The 23,296-nt window shown below is 30.7% G+C and overlaps 1 protein-coding gene across 2 annotated transcripts in view; it reads right to left on the bottom strand.

The window, feature by feature from the left end:
- Positions 1-9,351: 9,351 nt before the first annotated feature.
- LOC128985782 (uncharacterized) overlaps positions 9,352-23,296 on the bottom strand; it is a 103,269-nt gene continuing 89,324 nt past the window's right edge. For both annotated transcript variants that reach the window (XM_054405651.1, XM_054405652.1), the window contains exons 2-5: positions 13,860-14,268; positions 13,368-13,568; positions 11,563-11,676; positions 9,352-10,485 (exon numbers count right to left, since the gene is read on the bottom strand). In XM_054405651.1, coding sequence (XP_054261626.1) covers positions 10,420-10,485; positions 11,563-11,676; positions 13,368-13,568; positions 13,860-14,204 — 726 coding nt within the window. In that variant the 5' untranslated portion in view covers positions 14,205-14,268 and the 3' untranslated portion in view covers positions 9,352-10,419. The remainder of the gene's footprint in view (positions 10,486-11,562; positions 11,677-13,367; positions 13,569-13,859; positions 14,269-23,296) is intronic.

The raw sequence follows: 23,296 nt of genomic DNA on the forward strand, positions 1-23,296 counted from the left end.
TATAGTACACATCAATTTAAGAAATATATAAAATTGATTTGGGACATTACAGCATTTTTTACTGTGTGTTTTAATAAAATGTGTGTTTGACAACCTGTGGGAAATTAATTGTTGGCAAATTTACAATAAAATGTTTACATGTAACAATAAGTTAGTACAAGTTAAGTGCAGGTTAGTTAGTGCAATATAATAATGCTATTAGAGTAGACAAGGCATTAGCATATTTTTTTGATTACGTACATTTTTTTAAAGTTCAAGATTTTACTATTATTTTTGACGAGTGAAAATTGTGAAATCAAAATGATACAGTAAAATCTACTATTGATAAAATGTAGGCCTACTGTTTTGCTCAAGATTTTTTAAGTAGCCTAAATACTAATATTTCATATAAAAAAAACTGCAAAAGAATTAAATGTTGTTTTTATTTACAGTATAAATCATCAGAGTTGAAATTACCACTAAATATTGAAATAAATAGTTTTTATATACACAAATCGTGCATCTAAATAACTAGATGATGTAAATTATGTAACATACTAGGAAATATACAAGTAAATAAAAGAAGTGTAAAAATGGCAAAAATGTAATGGAAATAATATATATTAATATACTGTATACTCAAGTAGAGCAACGTCTTCCATTTTAGAACGTATACTTAAATGTAAGAGGTGGGATCGTCTACAGATAGTGATACTTAGGCTACAACACTAATGAAATGCTAGTATCATAAACGCATTGATATGAAAAGGAACCAGAAAGCAATCATCATCCTTATATAAAACACAAGTCAAAACTAATATCTTATTTCATATTAATTTTTTACACACACGGGAAAGTATCATAATATTTTTATTATCATCATTGTACAGTTTTAAGGCGAGATTTTAAAACTTATTAAAAGTTAATTTATCTCCTCTTTTTGAAGATCCGGAGCCCGTTTCATAACTGTAGGGAATAATGATACTTGTGAAAAATGCAAGTTACATGATACAAATAAATAATTAATATTGTTTTTGTCATACTGCAGCAATAACGGCTGTTGTACGAGTAAAAATCTCTTTTACCAAAGCCATCTCTTACTCATACTTCTGATGATACTAGTTTAGCTGACGTTAGCCAATGGGTGGTCATAAGGTAAGGATAAAGATTTATTTTGATCCTTTGGCAAATTTATTCTGGTCATATCAACAATGTATCTGGGACGACCTGAAATGACGGTCTATTTTCGTAAAACTTTTACAAAATTTCAACGACTTAACTTTCCCTTTATACAGGGGAAAGTTAAAGTTGTTAGAGTTAAAGTTAAAGTTGTACAGTTTGATTCAATGAACTATAATTCGCAGTTTGCGCTACATTTTAAAAAAAAAGGACATTTATACTTAATTATGGTAGCTCTTTAAGATCTTATAAGGATATATACCATAAAAATAGTCTATAATTTGGTGGCAGGAAATTTAAATTTGTATTAAACTACACACAATCTCTTCATCCTTTTCACTAACCCTTTCTAGGCGCATATCACAATAGTTCGGTTATTACTTTTATAAAAAAGCTAATATTGTTAATGATTATGTAAAAGGTACTTAAGTCAATGTACAGATCTTTACTGGCTCTTACAAGGTAATATTCTTGTATGTGACCTTACCCCAGCCCTATATTTATTTAGAGTAAAATGTAATATAGACATTATAAATATAGAGGTGGCTATTGTATCACAATTTGTTTTAGGATTGAAAATAATTAACCTTTTTTCGTGTACAAATTGGTGTAATATTTTTTTAGTTATTGCTAACTTAGAAAAACTATTTATTTTCCATATTGTTCTTTTATACTAAACTATATGAACGAAATATAATGTACAATAATCAGTTATAGATAGATTCAAATACATTTGTTAAATATCGTGCACTTATACGCTGACAATGCTCTCACGAAAGTTGTCTAGGATTCTGTCGTAATAGATGACTGAAACTGGTTGCGTCCAGTAATTGTCTCATTGTTAAATCAGTATGTATCTTTATTAAAATGAGGTCCAAATTTAAAAACTATTAATTCACCTTTTTTATTACTTATTCTTTAATAGTCAACTTTGAAAACACATATTTTTAAGTAATTGATTGATCTAATTTCACAAATATCTAAGTTTTGCAAATTTTTTTAATTTACCGAACAACTAGATAATTTTCAAACAACAGATGCATTTTAAATGTTTTTATCATTGTGGTCTTCTAGCATAGTGATTATGGTATAATATGTACTTGGAACAGTATCTTAGACATTAATTAAAGGTCGGTTATTAACAACTTAAAAGATGAAGAACGATTTATTTTATTCATAAAGTCAATATGAACAATGAACATGCTTGGTAACCTTAGCTCTAACAAACGCATTAATGTTTATATAAAAATTAACAAAATTATTTGTAAAGTTTATTAGTAAACATGTTTTAAGTTACAAATATGTAATGTTTGCAAACCAACATTGAATTGAAACAACTTTAAAAAGTCTTTTCACGAATAATTTCGCTCGTTATAAGTTTTATACTTATAATGTGTTAACCGTAGTAAATTCAACAAATGTATCCAATTTCATTGCTCTGATACATTGTATTTTATCAATATAAATACATAACAATAGAATTAGATTTGATCTAGTTAAAATGCCTTAAAGCTTAGACTTTTCAAATATGAGAGTAAACATGTTTTTTATCACCGTTAGGTCCAGCAAAGATTGTTTGAAACCTTGAGTTTACGATTCAAGAGAAAATATAAATCTGGGATGGATGGACATAAATGTATTACAGTGGAATGTAATAGTTTCATGTACAAACAACTTTCAATTAGTTTAACAATATAGCTGTACTAAAGTTAAAATGTACATTCCTACTGTTTTATTCAGTGTCTATAATGAAACCTACTATTACAAAACTCCAATCTGAAGTCATAAATTATGATCAGCGTATTATGTTCGGTAGTTAAAAATTTTCAAAAATTGTAATTTTTTATTGTTCAAATACCTTGATATGGTTCCATAAGTATCATATTGAAATATAAGTATTAAACCTAAGGGAGTATGTTTTATCTATGATAAAACTGAGTACGATTTAATGAATTATTGTTAAGACTTCAACTATATAATTTTGTTTAAATTATAAAATGCATTAATGCCGTAATGGAATCCTACTATTATAAAACAGTTGAAATCGCATATTTCTGTTAAAAACTTAATCTGATACATAATATTTCACAAGAAAACCCTATTAGAAAAAAGCTATTATTTTCATAATGTATATGTACGTTTATTTAATATGAAACGTTATAATTTTGTACGACTTTATATGTTGACAAAAAAATCAAAGCAAATGAAAATCTCTCCTTTATGATTTAAATTACTATTTACTAAGAGGGTCTTTGACCAATTTAAGTTTGATTCAAACCTTTACTTTTCTTTATGTGGTGGATGGTTAATCAAAATTTAAAACATTTACGGAATGATTGAAGTATTTTTAATTCCTGGATATGGATTCTTAAATTAGTAATTAATGTGTATGGAATAACTTTTGTAATCGAGAGACAATCAGTGAAATAAAAACATAAAATTAGTATGATTAGATAAATACATAGCCTAATATGTAAAATTACATTTTCCGGTTCCAGATATTTTTGTTGAACTAGACGATTTCTGAGATTTCCATTCTAGTGTAACGCACTATTTCAATCAAAACTAATCTTTAGCGGTTCAGAAGTATTGAATTTAGAAGGGAAACTGACGGTTGAAAGGTTTTCCAGTGAGGATGAAAATCGCTCCAATAAACAGAAGGATTTATTTGGATCAGGCCGTCTCTAATGGTACACACATTGGGCGATTTGTGTTGCCGGCGCAAAGTAAAATTGTGGTATAGACTTGTCAAACTACAGCAACATAATATATTACAGCTTCATAATTTATGATATCACAGTATTACACTTTCAGTAAATCCGATAAAGTGTGAGTGAATATTGGGTGTTAAAATGTATCTTTTCATTGAATTTAAGAAGTAATTTCTGCATGGTTTTACAAAAGGGAGTAGTTAAACGGAACGGAAAAATCATTGCTTTATTTACATGGTTAAATGCGTATAGCGTATATGAAGAAATGTGCCACAAAAAAAACTAATTCGTATTAATAGAATACATTTAATTGAAAATAATCACTATCAGTTCTTTGATGTGCTGCACATTGACCTACCGTTTGCATACCACTGATCACTTAAAACCTTTAATAATGAAACTCAAAGATCTGTTTTCATTGTATGTAAATATAGTTTTGAGTAAACGGTGTCAGTAAAATGACGCACACTTTCTTCCATTAGCTACTATCAACAACAAATGTAATCAGTTAGTGGTGGCGGTGGAGCTACGGTATTTTATGTGGCAAATTTAAAGAATTTAGTTTACTTTTTACTTTTACCATTTTTTTTAAGTACCATAACATACTAAATTTTTTTATCAATCCCGTTTAAGCTTCCTTTGCGAAAATAAGATCTTATCATTTTATCGGTTATCATGAAACACACAGTTCTTATTTCAAAAACATATATTTTTCATGGGAACCCAAAACCCTCAAGGATTTTGACTAAGCAAATACTTTCCCTATATACAATGCATAGAGGAAATTTTAAATCAGTCAAACCTTAACGTAATGGTGATCAATAAATACAAAATTTAAATCACATGTCTATAAACGATCACAACATGTTGTGGCATTGTGGGTGGTGATACATCCCTCAAAGTATACCTTCTAAAATATCAAAACAGAGGAATAGCACCTATAATACTGTTATTGCATTCTAAAATATGGAGCTATCGCAGTTTTATCAGGCATAAACGCAACATAATGCAATGCAACGCTTTCAATATACGCTGAAATATACAGTATATAAAGTCGTTGTTATGAAAACTGCGATTCTAAAAATAAAGGAATTCCGATATTACTAAATGTCGAGTTTTTATCAAAACTATTTATTTGGTAGCCCACGTAAGACGTATTGGCTTTAAGTGTATAATCATAATTTATTTTTTTATTTGACCAAAACAATAACAGTTATGCTAGTATTATGTAGGATATTTTTTAATTGCACAAAACAAAACAAGTTGTCCAAATTCATATCCAACTTATACAAAATAGCAGATTCCCTAATCATTTAAATAACAGACTATAAACGAAATAAACCCGTAATAAATATTTTGATCCAGGCGACCAGACACAATTAATTGATTGGTTATTGTTTTTAACTAACAATTTCCATAAATAGGTACTAAAATATTTTATCGAATCGATTGTGCGTCATATTGTATTCAAAAATAAGAATGGAAATTTCTAAATCGATTTTTAAAAACAAAATGTTTTGCACAACGTCAATTGATGAAGATTCAGGCAAGAATATAAATCAGTTATAGCTCAAAATTTATTTGTTACATTAATCATATCAAGATGAAAGAATAATTTATGATACCTTCAATGTCACGCTTTCTTTTAGGACTTAAGTTTCTAAAAGTAAAAGTTATTTACTTTGTTGTCTGGGACGTTAATCTTAGGCTGCCATAGAAAGAAATTATTTTTAACCCTAGTAATGGCAATGCTATTTATTACTTGTTGTAGTTCCTTTATAAATATTGAACAAAGACTCCTCCTTTAAGCAGCACAACGTCTTTATTGTGTATAAGATTTCAATACTTGACTACAACTATCAACTATTCTTAACAAAGGAGGGTTTTCATTGCATTGAACTCCGAGTAAGATTTGCGACTTGAACATGCACATGCAATGTTAACAGCAGATACAGGGTGCATCACCTGATCCCGCTACACCACTACCTTGATGCATGTTTTAACCAAAGAGCAGCCTAATGCTTAAAGAATTGAACAATAATGATCGATGATGGCAATAATAGTGATTTGGTTGTAAGCAATTTACATTGTTCAGCAATTGCAATGAGTTAAACAATCATTAAAACAAAATAGGTATCTTTGTAAACCTACATTTAAAACATATAACTCATATTTAATTTGTAAACAAATTTACATTTAAAGGGGTTACAATTTATTTGCATAAATTATAGTTATAAATAAGATTAATATTATTGATTTTCAGTCATATTACTGTTGTTTTAGGCATTATATTAGGATTTTCTAAACGAATTCTTTAAATGTTTTATTGGATTATTTGGTTTGTCGTTTTAATTAATAAAAAAGATCTTTTTAGTTTTAAGCCATTTAAAGTTTTACTTTAACAAATTCATAACGTAAGTCTCAAATTAAACGTCAGAGGCATATTTTAAATTTAAAACGGTTTATAGATCAAGTGCCAACAAGGTTTTTGAAAAATCAAGTATCATTCAAATGGCAATGTTCCAATTCCCAATCTTTAAATTATTAGTTACTTCATCTTTTGTTCCGGGTTTAAAATATTTTGATTTATTGTAATCCAAGAAAAGACTGTAAAAGTTTAACAATTTTCTCAATTAAAAGTTTCTTCGAGAAGACGTTTTGTAGCCCAACTTTTACAAAGGACGCTGATGTAACTTTTGGCATTATCTTCCGTTAACAATGTAGAATCTTAGAAAAAGTATTTAAACTTTTTGTCAAGTTTAGCCAACTTTGAGTCTTCGCTACCCCAGTGTCATACTCGACATAAAACGTGATTCATATTGTTCTCGAGCTGTACAGTAAAATGCAAGACGAGGCTCTAAAATAATCATTATGTTATGTCCTATGCGATTCTAAAACGATTTTTGATTTCAAATTACTCATTAAGTATATTATTTTATTTTTGGTAATTCGTATCCACGAAATTTCAAGATTACTTTTTCGTGTTAATTACACTCTAATCTGTTTATACACACTATTGTAAGTATTTTAAAGTTGTAAAGTTTTTCACTTCATAACTTCAATTTTTATAAAAAGCCAGTAGTAAATTTTTTATCTCTTTATTTATTTGGATCATTCTATGTTAGTGGTTTTACGCCAGTACATAACCACATAAAAATAACACTTTCAATATATTTAAATATTTCCACAGTTCTCATATACCATTATATTTACACATACCACAATTCTATAATGCTGGTTAAAAAATTATCAATTATAACGGTCATTACGCCGAAATACTCATTGAAAACCTATTTTTGAACAAATACAAAGAATTTAAAAGGTGAAAACAAAAATGGAGTCTTTCATCGCAAGGAACTGTTCCAAAAATCTTTCTGTTTCTTTTGTTCGAGTTTGTTCCCTGTTTCTGACGGGCTTAGTGATCGTGGCCTTTCATGTTGGAAAATCTTTTATGTTTAAAACTGCCATAATATTGAGGTGTTTTAATTTCCCCTCCTTTATCTATAATAACATCTGTAATAATAACCTAGTGTGTTTCTATTGCGGTAAACGGAGATACCAAATAAAAATTATGGAATAATAAATTCATTACAGAGAAAATAATTGTTGAACAGGCTTTTGAAACGCTGTTTTAATTAAAAGTTTCTTACAAAGATATAACATTACATCTTTGTTAAGGAGAAGAACTTTACCAACAAACTTAACCCCACTTTAACAACATTTCCTTCGTTGTTACATCAAAATGAATGTTTTGTTTTATTGCTAATATTAAGGAAGTTTAAAGCCACCTTTCGAACGGAAACTAAGGTTTTAATTGTATTTAGCATTAATATGTAGAAACATTATTTTCAAATTGTGGTTTTTAATGTAAACGAATGAAATACTAATTTCGGTCAAGTATTCAAACGAGGCCAATGAATAATAATGAATGTCAAGTTGAGTATTGTTTGAATTGCAAATTTCCAAGACTTTCTTTTTGGAGTTTAACTATACCAATTAATTTGAAACGGTTGGTATTTCAAAGTTTTCGTACATCACATAAGATTTATTGAATAATGTACAAAGATGGTTCTAAATATAATGTATTACCTATAATTTATGTTTTCTCTCAAACACTTTGTTCATAAATAATAGTTAATTGCACGATTAAAATTAAATGATGTCCATATTTTTCCAGTTACCGTCTGGAAGCCCAGTTTTAATCCGTGTCATGTGTTTTCCGTGTTATGTCTATAGTACAAAACTTTTGACGAATTCCACCTAAGGAGTATTTAAACCCAGACTGACACTCTGACCTGATGATTAGCTACGTCTGCAGCGCGAAATAGCTAAAAACTAAAAAGAGTAGTTTTGGACCGTAACCAGCTACCTTAAACCCCCATTAGGTATAAGGCTGTCTTATACGGGCTCTGTGAACCAGTTAAAGCGGTCACAATCGTGCACTAATCACCAACATACCACGCCTATTCTCTACTCTTCTAGAAAGTTGCTGCTGAATTTTTAAACTCGGATCTCGTCATCAATAACCAATAATTAAGCCCAGAGTGCCTAAAGCAATTGAAACGGTATCTTGACAAAGATGACCTCAACACACGTTATCTCCAGGTGGGGTCAGCACGGCCACTAAAATCCAATGCACCTTTCTAACATGCAAAAGCATCATACAATAATTCCAAATAATAATCCAAGTACAACTACAGTAACTAACGAATCACCTAGAAGTTGGTCTCCACAAACGATACCAATATAAATAAACGTCAGTTTTACTATTATTAGACTTTTTATGTATGCTTTGATTTACATAATGTTAGTGTAATGAATACATAAAATACCTTTCAAGAACTAGCCAAGTATATCTGACCGCTTGTTGTAGGCATGTACTCTCCAAGCTTCTGAGACGATAAACAGGCAGTTTAGTTAAGTTATGATCCATAACTTATATGAACACACTACTAAAATCAACCAGCTAACAGTGGACTTCTATCTAGGCTGCAAAGTTAACTTCCAGTACTCGCCTACCGGCCTCGTGCAGTCAACTACACACGCTGGATCCTATAGCGTAGATTCGTCGGGCCTTAGAGCTATCAATAAAATAATCAACTCTTAGTACAACCGAAAATTATATATTTCAAACTTACTCAATAAAAATATATTAAATGCACTGCGACGCTTGTCGAAAGCTATGATAAGTAATACTTCGGTATTACTTGACACTTGCAATGGTATCAGGATTATATCAGCATGGTTACAACTCTAAATCTTCACCAACTTCCTTGCTTCTCCGACTAAACCAAAACCACCCTACTGTCAGGAGGGTACAGACGCTAGCTCGCTCCGTTGTGCCGCTGCCGATCGCTAATCTACACAAAAGGCGTGCGGTTATGTAACATCATACACTCCTGGAAAAATAGCTCGTTATAAATGACACAATTCATCTATGTAAAAACGATGAAACCACTTGTTTTATCAATATTTTGTTTATTAAATATACATAGACAGTAAACAACATTTGATACTGATTATACACTAATACAAAATAATTATATTTTAAAATTTTCTCTCGAAAATACTTTTAGTTTGGGAAAATGGAGACATCCTTAATCAGAACCATACTAAATAGACAGCGGCCGAATCACATATATTGGGAGGAACATGGTTAAAACAGTAACAGAATTAAATCGATTACACTAAGTTATTGAGTTATTATACGCCTGATTTATCCATCGAGGAAAACTTGTCATAGAAAACACTAAACTCACTTTGAATACAAGTTAATTTGTTTCAATGAAAATCTTTAATGGTAAATTATTATACTGTGCGGTAACATTAAATCAAGCAAATCGGGATTCACCAATACAATGTTTACTTAAACAAATAAGACCAAATTATAATATTTGTTTTAACATCAGTACAAAAATTCTATGGATACCAAAACATTTGTTTAGTATACAGATTAGTAATGGATAGTCATAAATATCAAAACGGTAATGGGTTTTATAGTTTATTACTTTGTGTAAATTATACTTATTAAAGTTGAAGTATTTTAAAACAAAATTATCAACGTTATAAGCATTAGTCCTTTCTTTTGTGTACTATTCAATAGATTAAACCATTGTAAAATAAAGTGTAAAAGGTCTCTAAAACACTTCAATGATTTCAGTCTTACTATAATTTGTCAATTAGCCAAATGTAAATAATGAAAAATGAAAACTTATAACTATCTAATGTCTATCACTTTTCCCAACTTTTACAAACCTTGCCATATTTTACCTTCAAAATTAGGGAGAAATTAAAACTTTACATTTATCCACATCTCATTTTGATATTTAACCATACAAAAACAGAATCAGTCTTTACAACTGAACAAACAATATACACAACTAGAGAACGGATGTCGGCCATTCCCTCAAAGAACTGTTAACAATTCCGTCATTAAGGTAATTCCTTTGTTTGTAAATCTTCACTTGGTCAGCTTCAGTGGTTACTTTTTGGTGGTCACATGTTCGCAATTTGCGGTTGAGATTCTTCAGTTTAATGTTTTTCCACTCGTTCAGTCTTCATCCCCTGACACCTCCACCAGTAACGTCCCCGAGCCTGCGTCCCTCTCGGGGTATCTCTGTAGAAATAAATCACAACGAAATATGAATATTGTGATGAATAGTATACACAATAAATTATCCTAATATCTAAGATCATTTTTGTCATGTTTAGGAACGAAAAGCAAAAGATTTCGACTACGAAAACTAATTCAATTATAAGGTCATAATGTTAAATGGTAAACCCATGTATGCTTTAGTGTGCATTAATATTACATTATAAATTACTACTAAATATAAATATTGTGATAAATAATATACACAATAAATTATCCTAATATCTAAGATCATTTTTGCCATGTTTAGGAACGAAAAGCAAAAGATTTCGACTACGAAAACTAATTCAATTATAAGGTCATAATGTTAAATAGCCCATGTATGCTATTGTGTGCATTAATAATAAATTACTATATTGGACCAGTAATTCAGCGGAACGAATTAAATCCCTCTAATTTGCAATTATAAACTATGTTGACCTTGCTGAGTTAATTTTTAAATCTAGTTAGGTAAAATACCCTCATTAGTTGGTGGCCTATAACCTCATTTTTTCAGTTTAATCTATCTATCACAATACCCAAAATCAGATGCGTTTTATGTTTGTGTATCAGTATTCCTTCAACACAAAACCACAGATCCATCTTGGCTAGGGTGGTACAATACAACATGGTAGATAACAAACCTGTCAAACAAATAAGCCTATTAATTCATTACTTAAATCTATGTTTAACAGCCCATGACTTGTAAAGATTCATGGTATCGCTTCAGAAGTAAATAATGATTAGTCTTTAAGGCAACAGGAAGAGCCATACTTACTTTGTTTGGTACATAGTTATAATCTCTATTTAGGTATACTTTGTTTACATATCGAACATATTAAACCCTCTCAGATAATTTTATTGAACAAAAAAGATTTAAAGCAAAGACAAGTACGATTGAATGTGCTTCCATATTCCTTCCTGTATCCAAACCCCATTTTCGTATAACGGGTAAAGCAACTATTTATAATAGAGTCAAATATTCCAAATTTAGAGTTGGGTGCACCTTATGTCCCGTTCTCCCTCAAATGACTCTGAAATAAGAGTTGCATCATAGCTTACCCTTGAATTAACAGTTCTACGACGTAGGTAAAGGCACAGCCCCAACACTGCAGCACATAGTAGCATTATCGAAGCGACGCTTAAACTCAGCACCAAGGTACCACCCTTATGATCCTGTAAAGGGGCAACAATCTTACTAATATTATAAATGTGAAAGTTTGTGTGTTTGTTTGTTTGAAGGTCAATCACGCATAAACCACTGGATGGATTGGGCTGAAATTTGGCATAATGATAGCTCACATTCCCGATTAACATATAGGCTATTCTTATCTCAAAAATCCCTTCGGGCTTCGCCCCAGTGGCTCTGTAGTTCCCCATGGAGTATTCATATTTAAAGGGAATTAAAGAATTTAGTCAGCTGTTTCAACTAAAAATGTTGGTTCTATGATATACAAAAGCATTAAATAGTTATAAGATTTACCAACAGCACTATATTTTTTTCGCATTTATGTAAACAGCTAATTTGAACCAAGCAGCAACAAACAACACTGTGATACGCAATGAGAACTGTCAAAGTAGGATTTGTTTACAGTTATGTTTATGTTTTTAATGTCATGAATAATTTGGGATTTTTTTAATTTGTAATACTTTATTTTTCTTTATTGTTTAGGTGAAGAGGTAGAACATTATGGATATGGTAGATGTGTAATACCATAGTATACCGCCAATGTAAAGAAGCAAATTTTAACAAACTTTGTCCTCCCCTATTACAAACGCAAAGCTTTGAGTATAACTGCAATAAGCAATTTAAACTTATATGCCAACCCCGTACGAAGGACGGGTACTCTGCTAGTACAGTATAACTATGTATATACATGGCATGTGGACATACCACAACTTACACACAAATACAAAGTGTTAAATTCCCGAATTGACTTTTCTAAATGATCCTCTGTAGCTAGAACCACCAATTCACACTTTTTATCTTAAACTTTGCACGAGTATCAATAAAAATAATGTATTGGTTAATAAATTAAAGTAAGTATTATTTCACTCTGACAGGAATTTTTGATTAGTCGTTCCATGGCCACTGGTTGAATATCTAAATAACGTTACGCTGAATTAGGCTACAATTCAATTATTTCATTTATCATATAGGTTAATAAATGGACGGTCCGCAAATGAGGTTTTACTTGGTATGTTTCCTTTTGAAGTTATCCACTACATTATATGCATATAATAATTCAAAGCTAAACAGCATAATGGGCCCATGTTATAATGTATAGCATTTTTATTGAATTCATGGCTGCACAAAACGGATTGGACATTTCCATTTGAATGACCACTACACAGAGACTAAAAGAAGCTGACTTGATTTTAAACGATTCAATTGATTTGTACCCGTTAAACTTGTAATCGGAGTACGGGATTTTTTAATGTCCATTTTGCAATATTTTTTTTCTTATTATTTTTTTATTTTACATTACATAGATATCTATACAATTTTATTTTTACAACTGAAGTGTCCAGTGTTTTCTCATTTGTTGAGGAAGAGACCTATACTTTTTAACTCAGTTGACCAGCATAAAAGTCAAACCTCTCAAACCTGTAAGTCAAGCCTGATAATTTCGGACCACATCCAGCACTTTGAACAAATGTGAATTCTGTAGGACGTTTTGAACTGGTTTAAATTCACATACGTAAGTTAGTTTTTTGTACGAGGTATTTTCATCAGAAAAACACGGGATTTTTACATTTTGAGTTTTTAGGGTGTAAGAATGGAACATTTTAATGTCGAGAATTTTCTGGATTATAAAAGTGGTTAAACGTGAGTTGTAGGCCTACACCTGATGATTGAGATTTACCGTCCAAGGGAGGTAAGGATCCGGCAACCATCTTGGCCTCTGGAGTTCACCTCGCTTCACCACAGTCACGCCCTCATGTCTGTAAGGGTCGTTGTTCACAGTTCTGACACCAAGGGTTTCACCAGGAGTCGACACTGTGGGAGCTACTGTAGTCGTCGACGTCGTCGTCGTCGTCGAAGTAGTGAATAATGACGGTTTCACCTATAAACAGCTGATGTTAGTACATTCACTAGATGTCACTCAGCTGACGACTGTACACGATAAGTGCATATGGTGAAATGAAATGTGTTGCTTTAAAATAAAACTGCAATTCACAACAATAATGCACTATGTCTTGCTCACTAACGACTGGGTTTAATTTTTAGTTGGGTAAACTAGATTAATCCTAAAATAGTTTGAACTTTTTAATATTAGTTGATTTAATAATGTAACGACATAACATAACAACAATTTGGGGTACTTTCCCAGGGATGCTAACAAAAACCATTGTACCTGATATGCGTTAAAATGCCCCGCCGAGTCCCTGACCGGCAGCAGCGCTATGTACTGCGTACCCTGCAGCGTGTACTTCCCATGAGGCCTAACATTGACGCTGGAAGCCGCTACAGCGAATGTCTGAAACCTGGCCGGGAGAGTCACTACGTTGGAGGACATCAACACAGGTATCAGCACCGCTGCTGCGACGATGGCGCACCCTAGGATCAGCGTCAGCACCAGGATAAACGCCGTCCGGTGCCGCGTGGAGCGCCTGCGCTTCATCACGTGACCACTGACGTCATCCTGCGGTAGGATGTGGTATTGGAGGGAATTCTCTCCTTGGCGGACTGTCTTGTACATCGCCGCGGCGTGGAGCTCTCCTATATCATTGTAGATGGTTCATTGATGACGCCATCGGGAGATTCTGTAACAGGAAAACTGTATGAGAACATTCGAAATTGGAAAATTTTGATTAATTTAACTGATTTTTGTGGAACGGTGTTAAAATACATGTGTTGAGAGAATTCGATGACATCAGCTGAACATTTACTTACTTTTAATTCATCCGCTGGTTTTGCGGAAGAAAATATTCCGGATTAGTTAAATTATTGTTTCATTGTCTACAAAATTATTCAATGATTACCGAACAAGCGTCTGTGTTTATAATAGTGTCACATATATTTAGTAAAACGGAAAGTTTCTCATTTGGGAGCTGATTTGTAAAAAATGTACTGGTGTCGTCTTGCAATAATTAACAGTGACTAAACTATTGGACCTAGCTCATTATTGTTACTGATAAGTGGCAATACTGTATTTGCCTTAGTTACCACAGGTCACATCGTAAAATCCAAGTCCTTCTTCGCGTTAGTTTAACGTCAGACGATCTTTAGTGTTGTAAGCTCAGCTAAAGGATTTTCACTTACAAAAAGATACCTTAGGTGACAAGTTAAAATAAAAGAGAGTTTTACGTTTGGCAGTACGCGGTTTAAATTAGTATAGAAGGTTAAAAATAATGTACAATCAAAAGTCAAAGTCAGTAAATGAATTAATGATCGAATCCTGATCACGTCCGCTAGATTTGATTAGCTGCTTTCTCAATTACAATAACGTCATTCATATTAATTTATTTATTTCGTTCATTTATAAATTTTGCATATATATTCATTATAAAACCCAATCATCGCTCACAATTGTATGTTTTAGAGGTTCACACTCTCAAGAATATGAAGGGAATTGTGTTTAGATAAATTATATATAAAAATCTCATACGTTTTTAAATATTATTGTAAGTTTTTTTATGTAGCTTTTGGTTAATGTGTTTTAAAAGGTAGCTTAGTACATTTATTTAACCATCGGTTTGTTGCATAGTAGTATGTTACAATGAAACAAATAACGATTGACTGATTCTCAAATAAGTATAAAAAAAACTAGAAACAATAAGCTATGAAATGCATTAAAGTTAAAGTTGGATGCATATAGAGTTTTTGAATTCATCAACAAAATGGATTATATTCGTCCAGACGGTTCTATACAAAGTCTGACAAAGAATAGTTGAAGAGTAATGAAAACGTTGGGACCAGAATCTTATCGAGACTGTCTTGAGTCTAGACGGAGACCACAACCATCTCAATTCTAAAGAATTCCTTGACAGAAATGTATGGTAAAAATAATATATTTTTTTACGTGTGGTAAAAATTTGGCAGATAAGTAATGCAGAAAATGTATAACGGTCGTTACTTTGTCTGTGGATGTTTACAGAGCTATTGTACTACACGCTATGGTACGATTTTCATGAAAATTTTGTCCGTGACACGTACCTACTAGTACTAGTACTTTAATCTCTGGAAATGACATGTTCGAAAATATTCTTCAAAAACCAAATCTTCTACATTACATTTCATTTTTACTTTCATCATCAATCAATGATTGATTTAAGTAAGGATGCAAGAATAAAATCTCACGTTTTAGTTTCATGGATAATGTATGGCTTGCTACTATATTTCTAATTATTTTAAAATATATGTTTGGCATCGCAAACACTTGGGCTAAATCATAGTGAATCGGATGAATCGCAGTTCGATCGAAGGTTTATATTGGAAGCATTTAACAGATATGTTTTCAGTAAACAATTTGTAGTCGATGTTGATACGTTATAGTTAATATTCTGCCAGAGACTCCGATGGGATTCAAATGTATGGAAATGACTAACACTGAATAGCAATTTATTTCAAAATAGATTGTGAAATTAATTTCTCCCAACATAACCTATTGACCAACATTACAAGTTTCTTTCCCAGGTTCTACTGGCTATTCGAAGTTATAATGTATTTCTAGTGATCAGTCTGGTAAAATCTAGAAGCTTACATCCAAGGTAAAATGTTGTTAAATCCGAAAAAAATCAAATTGTTCATAAGAAAATCGCAATGGTTGGCTTTTTTCTTGCTTCTCTGAGTGAAAGTAAAAGTAAATCCGACAAACAAACTAATAAAACCCCCAAATTAATAATTGGCAAAATTGTTTTAACATTTGAATTTACTTAAATAGCACTACAGTGTAGCCGAACTATTGTTAGTAAACACGCTTTTTGACAAACCTCTATAATAGACGACGTTTTAAAATTTTATAATATTTTATTTCTAAATAAGATATTGAACAGTAAGGGGTATTTAGGACACCTGCAACCAACAGCTAAATTATGAATTAGAAAATAAGGAATTTGACATGAGAGAGTAAATAAATTAAAAAATCTGAAATGTTAAAGAAGTGCAGTTTAAATATGAATTACAAAAACCAGAAATAGTTAAAAATTCCATTTAAAAATAAACGGATTTGGAAGAGTGATTAAGGATGGAAATAAATTATGGTATTGGACAGAAAAGAGGAAAAAACAGAAAATACCATGACTAAACAGGTTCAATGCAGACTATAAAGTAAAATAAATAAATAATAAATTAGTAGCACTTATGTTGGTTGGTATGCGATTAGGAAAACTGCAAGAATGTAGAAATAGCCAGTGATTTGGCAGTGGAGGGAAGCTGTTGTACAGTCAGGTTTCACGGTGAAATTCTCATTAAACGTGGCTTAGGATCTCTCCCTCATCCTCCCTCTTCATCCCTCACACTCGCCTTGCATTTTGCTTCCTTCTCAAAGTGTGGCAGGAATAAAAAACAGTATTAATTTTTTACGGATGGTGCTTTTTGCTTCTGGGAACATTAAAACTAAAAAGTCAATTGGGTGCAAGACCGAATCTTACAACGAAATTTACGTCAATATCTTATTCCATAAATGTGAAGTTCGATAAAAACAAGAAAACATTTTGAACCGAGGGTTAAGTTTGACGATAATGTTGTTTTAGGCTACAAAGATTTAATTTGGTAAAATATCCATGAACCAACTTTTAATTGAAGCACCACTTTAATGGAGTCGACGCTAGTTGCTTCGTGATCACGTACCGTAAGGAACCATGTCGAGAAATATCATCAACTATTGTACCTACGCGATCATGGCGCAACTAGCTTCAACAACTTGGTTGTACATTATTGAGCTAGGACGAAAATAAAAGGTAAATAATCCAAGATACATATATAAATATATATGTTTTGACAAATGTCTTACTAGTTGGGGGCCAAACCACAACAATGAGTAAAATACTAGATGGCTCTGAAAAACATTCTCTCAAATAGAAGATTGGAAATATCAAATTAAAATTCTGTGTAATTCATTTAAACTATTTGTTGTTTAGATTAAATTTGTTTTCTAAGCGCCCACAAAACATCCTTGTACAGTTTTCATAGAAAGCGAAATTTTAAAGCAAAGAAAAATCACTCTTTGAGAACGATTTTCTGTCGCTCTTTGATGGAATGAACTTTTCCCAATCTGTGTTAAGAATCAAACCTTTATTCACATTTTTGTTCGATTTTTCACCTAGAAGATCAAACATATCTAAGATTGCAATCAGAAAGTTATATTTCACCAGATCTTGTGGATGCATTACCGATAACATAACTATTAACAAATTTCATTATTGTACAGGGATTGTGCAATATGCTTATTGAAAATCACCAATTATTTAATACATTTGTACTTAAACAGTAGACAAAAATATGCAAATTAACTTACTATAATAAAGTATTACAAATAGCTGGGTACATTAAGTGTCTTTGAACTCAAATCGGGTACACTTTTTGGAAAAAAGTGTAACATTTTAATGTTGAATTAACAAATTTCTACCTTACCTTCTCAAAATAGTATGTATAATGCATAAATTATATAAAAAATACTGTAGGTCTCATGGGCCCGGGACAAACGTGTAAGCCTGCGTTTATTCGAACTAGTTCTCGAACCAGCTGCTCGGCCTATTATGGGAAAATGGGCTTATCTCAGGGGGGTTTTATGAGGGAAAAATTAGTTTTTCTCATTTTAAACCCAAAACATAAAATTTCGCAATTTATTACCAACCACTTTGTAAAGCTGAAAAAGAAAAAATATTTAGTACACTGAAGCGTTGTTATGAGCTTAATGGTTCAGGATAATAAAAAACTGTTTCTTTAAAATTCCTATGACAATCTTATGTAAAATAAGTAAACCGTAGTTTTTTCCATGTTTATGAATATATTTTGATGAAATTTGTAAAGTCTGTTTGTTTCATATAAACTATCAACATTTCACTAAAGATTCTTCATTCCTTTCTCTGTAGCAGCAAACAAATTCTAATAAATATAATTATGTTATTAATATGTTATTTTTACCTGTTGTCGTTAAACTAATGTTATTAAAAATTTGACATTTTTAAGGAGATATTTTTTATAAAAATATAATCAGGCAAATAAAAACCATAAGAACTAATTAATTATTGCAATCATGGCAGGGTGACTACTTTATTCGATAATTAATGAGCTGGCTGTTTGAAATGCCTATTATCTAACTGTCGGTATGGATAGGTTTAAGGATTAATCGATGTTCATAAATGGACCTTTATATTTTAAAAAAATCTTTCAATCAATGAATCTTTAGGTTAATGTTTGTGTTTACTGTAAACCAAATTCTAGTTCGAGTTCCAACTAGGGTCAAAAGTAAAAAAATGGATAAATATTGTCATAGATTGACTGATAAACCTATATTTTAATTACAAAATATGAAATATTAAACTTAGAGCTACGTTTTTATAACATGATATTTGAGCTGGTTATATTAGCTCTAAGTAAATCCCGTGGAATATTAAAGCGGAACTGAGAGAATCTATTACACATGTTATTGCATTCTAAAATATCAAAAGCTATCACGGTTCTGTCGAAGTTGCAATAACGCCTACAATTTATACTAGAATTTATAAAAATATGTAAATATAATCATCGATTTCCTAAGAGTACGGAAGTATTTTTAGTCAAATATTGTATCATTCATATAACGTGAAAAAATATGTTAATATAATCATTGATTTCCTAAGAGTACGGAAGTATTTTTAGTCAAATATTGTATCATTCATATAACGTGCATAATGTCATATTTAGGTGGTAAACGATGGTAAATTTATAATGACTCAGTTTCGCATGTATCGTAATGATAAATGTTTTTTTTTTGTTTTTTTGCTAAAAACAAACATAATAAATATTTATTTTTGTAGCTAGAGCGTTACAGTTGTGTTATGAGATAGTTAAATCATCTATTTACATATTATGATTAGAATATACATTAGTATATTATAGACGTATTATTAAATGAGCATGACATCGTATTAATTGTTATTAAGCTGATTCTATAACCACTGCAAGCCAGACTAAAGTTTGCAACTAATTATTTTCAAGTAAAATAATTCTATTTATTAGGCAATAAAGAATTTAGTTGCCAAAGATAGTCAATACAAAACGTCTAACTTTATAAATGTACGAGAAGAAAATGTTCTTCATCGTTGATACTTCGATCGCAAAGATCGTTGTAGAAGTTTGATCGTTGAAAAGCTCGGAATATAAATCAGTCGTAACGATTCAAACTCTTTGTTTTGCATCAAAGATTTGAATTTCTAACCTTAAAAGATTTGATTTAATTGACCTTATTTTAATATCAGACTTAAACGTTAATCTAATAATTTCACCAAGCTTAGTGTAAAACGTGTGTACGCAATCTTTGTCTGAAGGTAATAGAAGTACAAGTAATAGAAACATGTTTTTTTCTTATGGCATTTCCTAAAAATGTATCCCATAACTATTGGCACATAATAATATATATTTATTTATTTATTTATTTATTTATAAAACTATTAAATACAATTTTCAACCGATTAGGCCTATTTATTTTACACATTATATGCTTTGCTCATCCATAAATGTAAATACAAAAATACCATTAAAAGTTTACTCGAATAGTAGAACAAAAAAATAAAAGTACGTTTTATGACCTGTAAATGTTTGAAGGTTTAAAACATTTATGACGAGGAGGGGATTTCAAAGAAAGGGAAATTTACTCTTCTCAAGAGTACTTTAAAGGATGTTTTTAACAAAATAAACTTTAGTTCAAGGCACGTTCAATCAAATCACAGTTTGTATTAACTCTTCAAACAATCCGTTGATAAATTTGCATTTACACGTAAAATTCTTTAATGTAAAAAAAATCTGAGATTCTTTATAAACTGATTCTGTAATGTGTTACGGGCAAAACATTTGAACCTGTTAATTGTGTTCCTTTATGAGGGATATTTTCTAAATATCCTCTGTAAATATCTCTCATTGTAACAAAATATGACCCTAGGCTGCCAATAAGCTAAGTGCTGATCTAAAATATTCAACACTGCTGTCATGGACTGATCTTTATTACGCTCAATTCATGTTTATTTATTTGAAACTACGTTTATTTTGGTTGAATATTTGAAGGAAAATACATGATGAATGAAGAATCATTAATACAAATACAAAATGAAACTATAGTGTCTTATTCAAAATTATTTTGCATGATTAAAACGCCATGCAATTCGCACAACAAAATCGCGTACTTTTTACGTTTAGATTAAACACTTTCCCGGATTGTGTGCTATTTAAATAAATAAAAATGTTTTTAGTTGTACAAAATGTACGTATAGTCAACATATATTTGAATGTTCAGTAACAAATGAAATTTTTTTCATGGCAAATAAATCATATTTTACGTTTTATTATTTTCTCAACTAAATGTTTGTAGTAATAAAGTTACTAAAACAAGATGAAAATATCAGCCAATGGATTTAAATTTTGTATATTATCCAAGTTTATATATAAATACTCAAATAATTGAATTTTCGAGAATTCTAACTACTGGTGTAAATAAATTTCTTTTCAAAACTCTGTTTTATTTATGATTCTCACCATAGTACTTTTTCATTGATAAACTATTACCTATAGACAATAGACATACTACCTAGATATGTCGCAAAAACACCTAGATAAAATGCAAGTTATATGCTTCTAATTTAAGGCTATGATTAAGGTTATACAACAAATCTATTAATATCGTGTGATTTCTTAATTACGATTTTATAAGGAGTTAATAATATTTAAGCATATTTTTATTTGACATTTGATACACATTACATTTTTATTCCACGTTTGATACACATTAAATTTGTATTTGACATAACATTTTAAATCATCAATAGTGGTATTGCATTGAATTTAAATGAATAATGATACGGATTTTTGTTTGGGGATTCCAATTTAATAGTTTATTATGCTAACGTATTGCACAGAATGACTCCAATAGGTTCTGTGGATGACCAGTATAAATAACCTAAATAGATTACCATCACAACATATTATGCAGTCATACATTTACCGTACTACTTGCAGAGTACCCGTCCTTCGTACGGGGTTGGCATATAAGTATAAAAACAAAATCGGATACAAGACTACTCAAGTTATCGTGTTCACGGACATATATATAATAATACATATATAAAGATTTGAACGAATGGTGTTTTTGTCCTCTGGTGACTTCAAAATTAAGAAGTAAATCGGTCCCTGACATGGGTCTTACCGTGTCACCTACGGTAATAGCTACCTCCCTATCATCATGCCAAATTTCAGCCCGATCCGTCCAGGAATTATTGCGTGATTGAACTTCAAACAAACAAACAAACACACAAATTTTCACATTTATAATATTAGTAAGATAAGGTTTTGAGTATAACAGAGTATATGTTCAAATTTTAATTTTAATTTTTCTCTGAATGTATACGTTACATTCCATACTTTAAACTTTACAATATGAGGGGTTTTATTATAGCATGGAAATATTACTAACTCTTAAAATAGTGTTCAAAATGTCATACTTTTAATGTTTATTCATATATGTAGCCTAACAAACCAATGTAAATAAAAATTAACAATAATTATATCTGATTTTTAAAAATATTATTGATTCCAAAGTGGTTGTAATTATAAATTTTGAACTTTTTAAATAAATGAGTGTAAAATTTTTATAAGACATATTTACGCATCCTGGGTATCACAAAATGTGATTATCTACAATATTAATTTGCATAAAAAATTTAAAACTTTACATCATCGGATGATTGAGACAGTATAGTTTCAATCACCTAGACATTTCAATTAAAGTAGAACCAATCTATCCATGGTTTCACGGTACGACGAAATATCTTTTTATCATAAACTGTTTGAACAAATGGAAAAGTGCTCACAGGTGAAAAACCAAATCATAAGAGCGCTTTTAGTGCAAGAAACGTTTCCTAAAGGCTTTCTGCTTTCTTTTGTTCACAGTTTGTTTACTGTTTCAGACGGGCTTAGTGTTCGTGGCCCTTGACGTTGGTTTTATCCACCTTTTATTTGTTTAAAGTTATTGTCATGTAATGAGCTAATTTTTAATTTTTATTTAATGGATTGGACAGTGATTTATGTTTTGTGTTATTTGGTGAAAACATTTTAGCTATACAGCCAAAACCCGTAACGCTAATATTTTGATAATGTATTTTAGTAGTTTGAATTCGTGTTATAAAAGCTATGAGATGATTAAAAAGAAAATGGCAAGCTAAGGGATTACTGGAGTTTTTATATTTTTTTTAAGAAACCAGAAAATGAAAAAGGGTTGCATCAGTTTTGGTTGCGTTAAAAATATATTTAACTATTTCATATTACATATATTAAAGGGGGTCGTTTAAAAGTCTTGAAACATAAAAACAATTATGTTCGTTAACAAAGCAATAACCTAAGCACCAAGACAAGGCATTCATTTTATATAATGATAAAGGAAATGTTTTGAAGCAGGGTCGGGTTTGCTGGTTAAGTTGTTTTAAGTAACAAAGATGTAACGTAATATCTTCGGAGCCAACTTTTAATTAAAACAGCGTTTTAACAGCTTGTTTAGCAAGCCATTGCCCTTGTGATGGATTTGGTATGTTTGAAACTGTATTGTTATAGGAAACCAATTATCTAATAGCAGGTTTAGACTACAGTAACAATTTGTATGGA

The sequence above is a fragment of the Macrosteles quadrilineatus genome, unplaced genomic scaffold, assembly GCF_028750875.1.
Source record: "Macrosteles quadrilineatus isolate MER2022 unplaced genomic scaffold, UCM_ALF_1.0 Scaffold_2__2_contigs__length_208266976, whole genome shotgun sequence".
NCBI lineage: Eukaryota > Metazoa > Arthropoda > Insecta > Hemiptera > Cicadellidae > Macrosteles > Macrosteles quadrilineatus.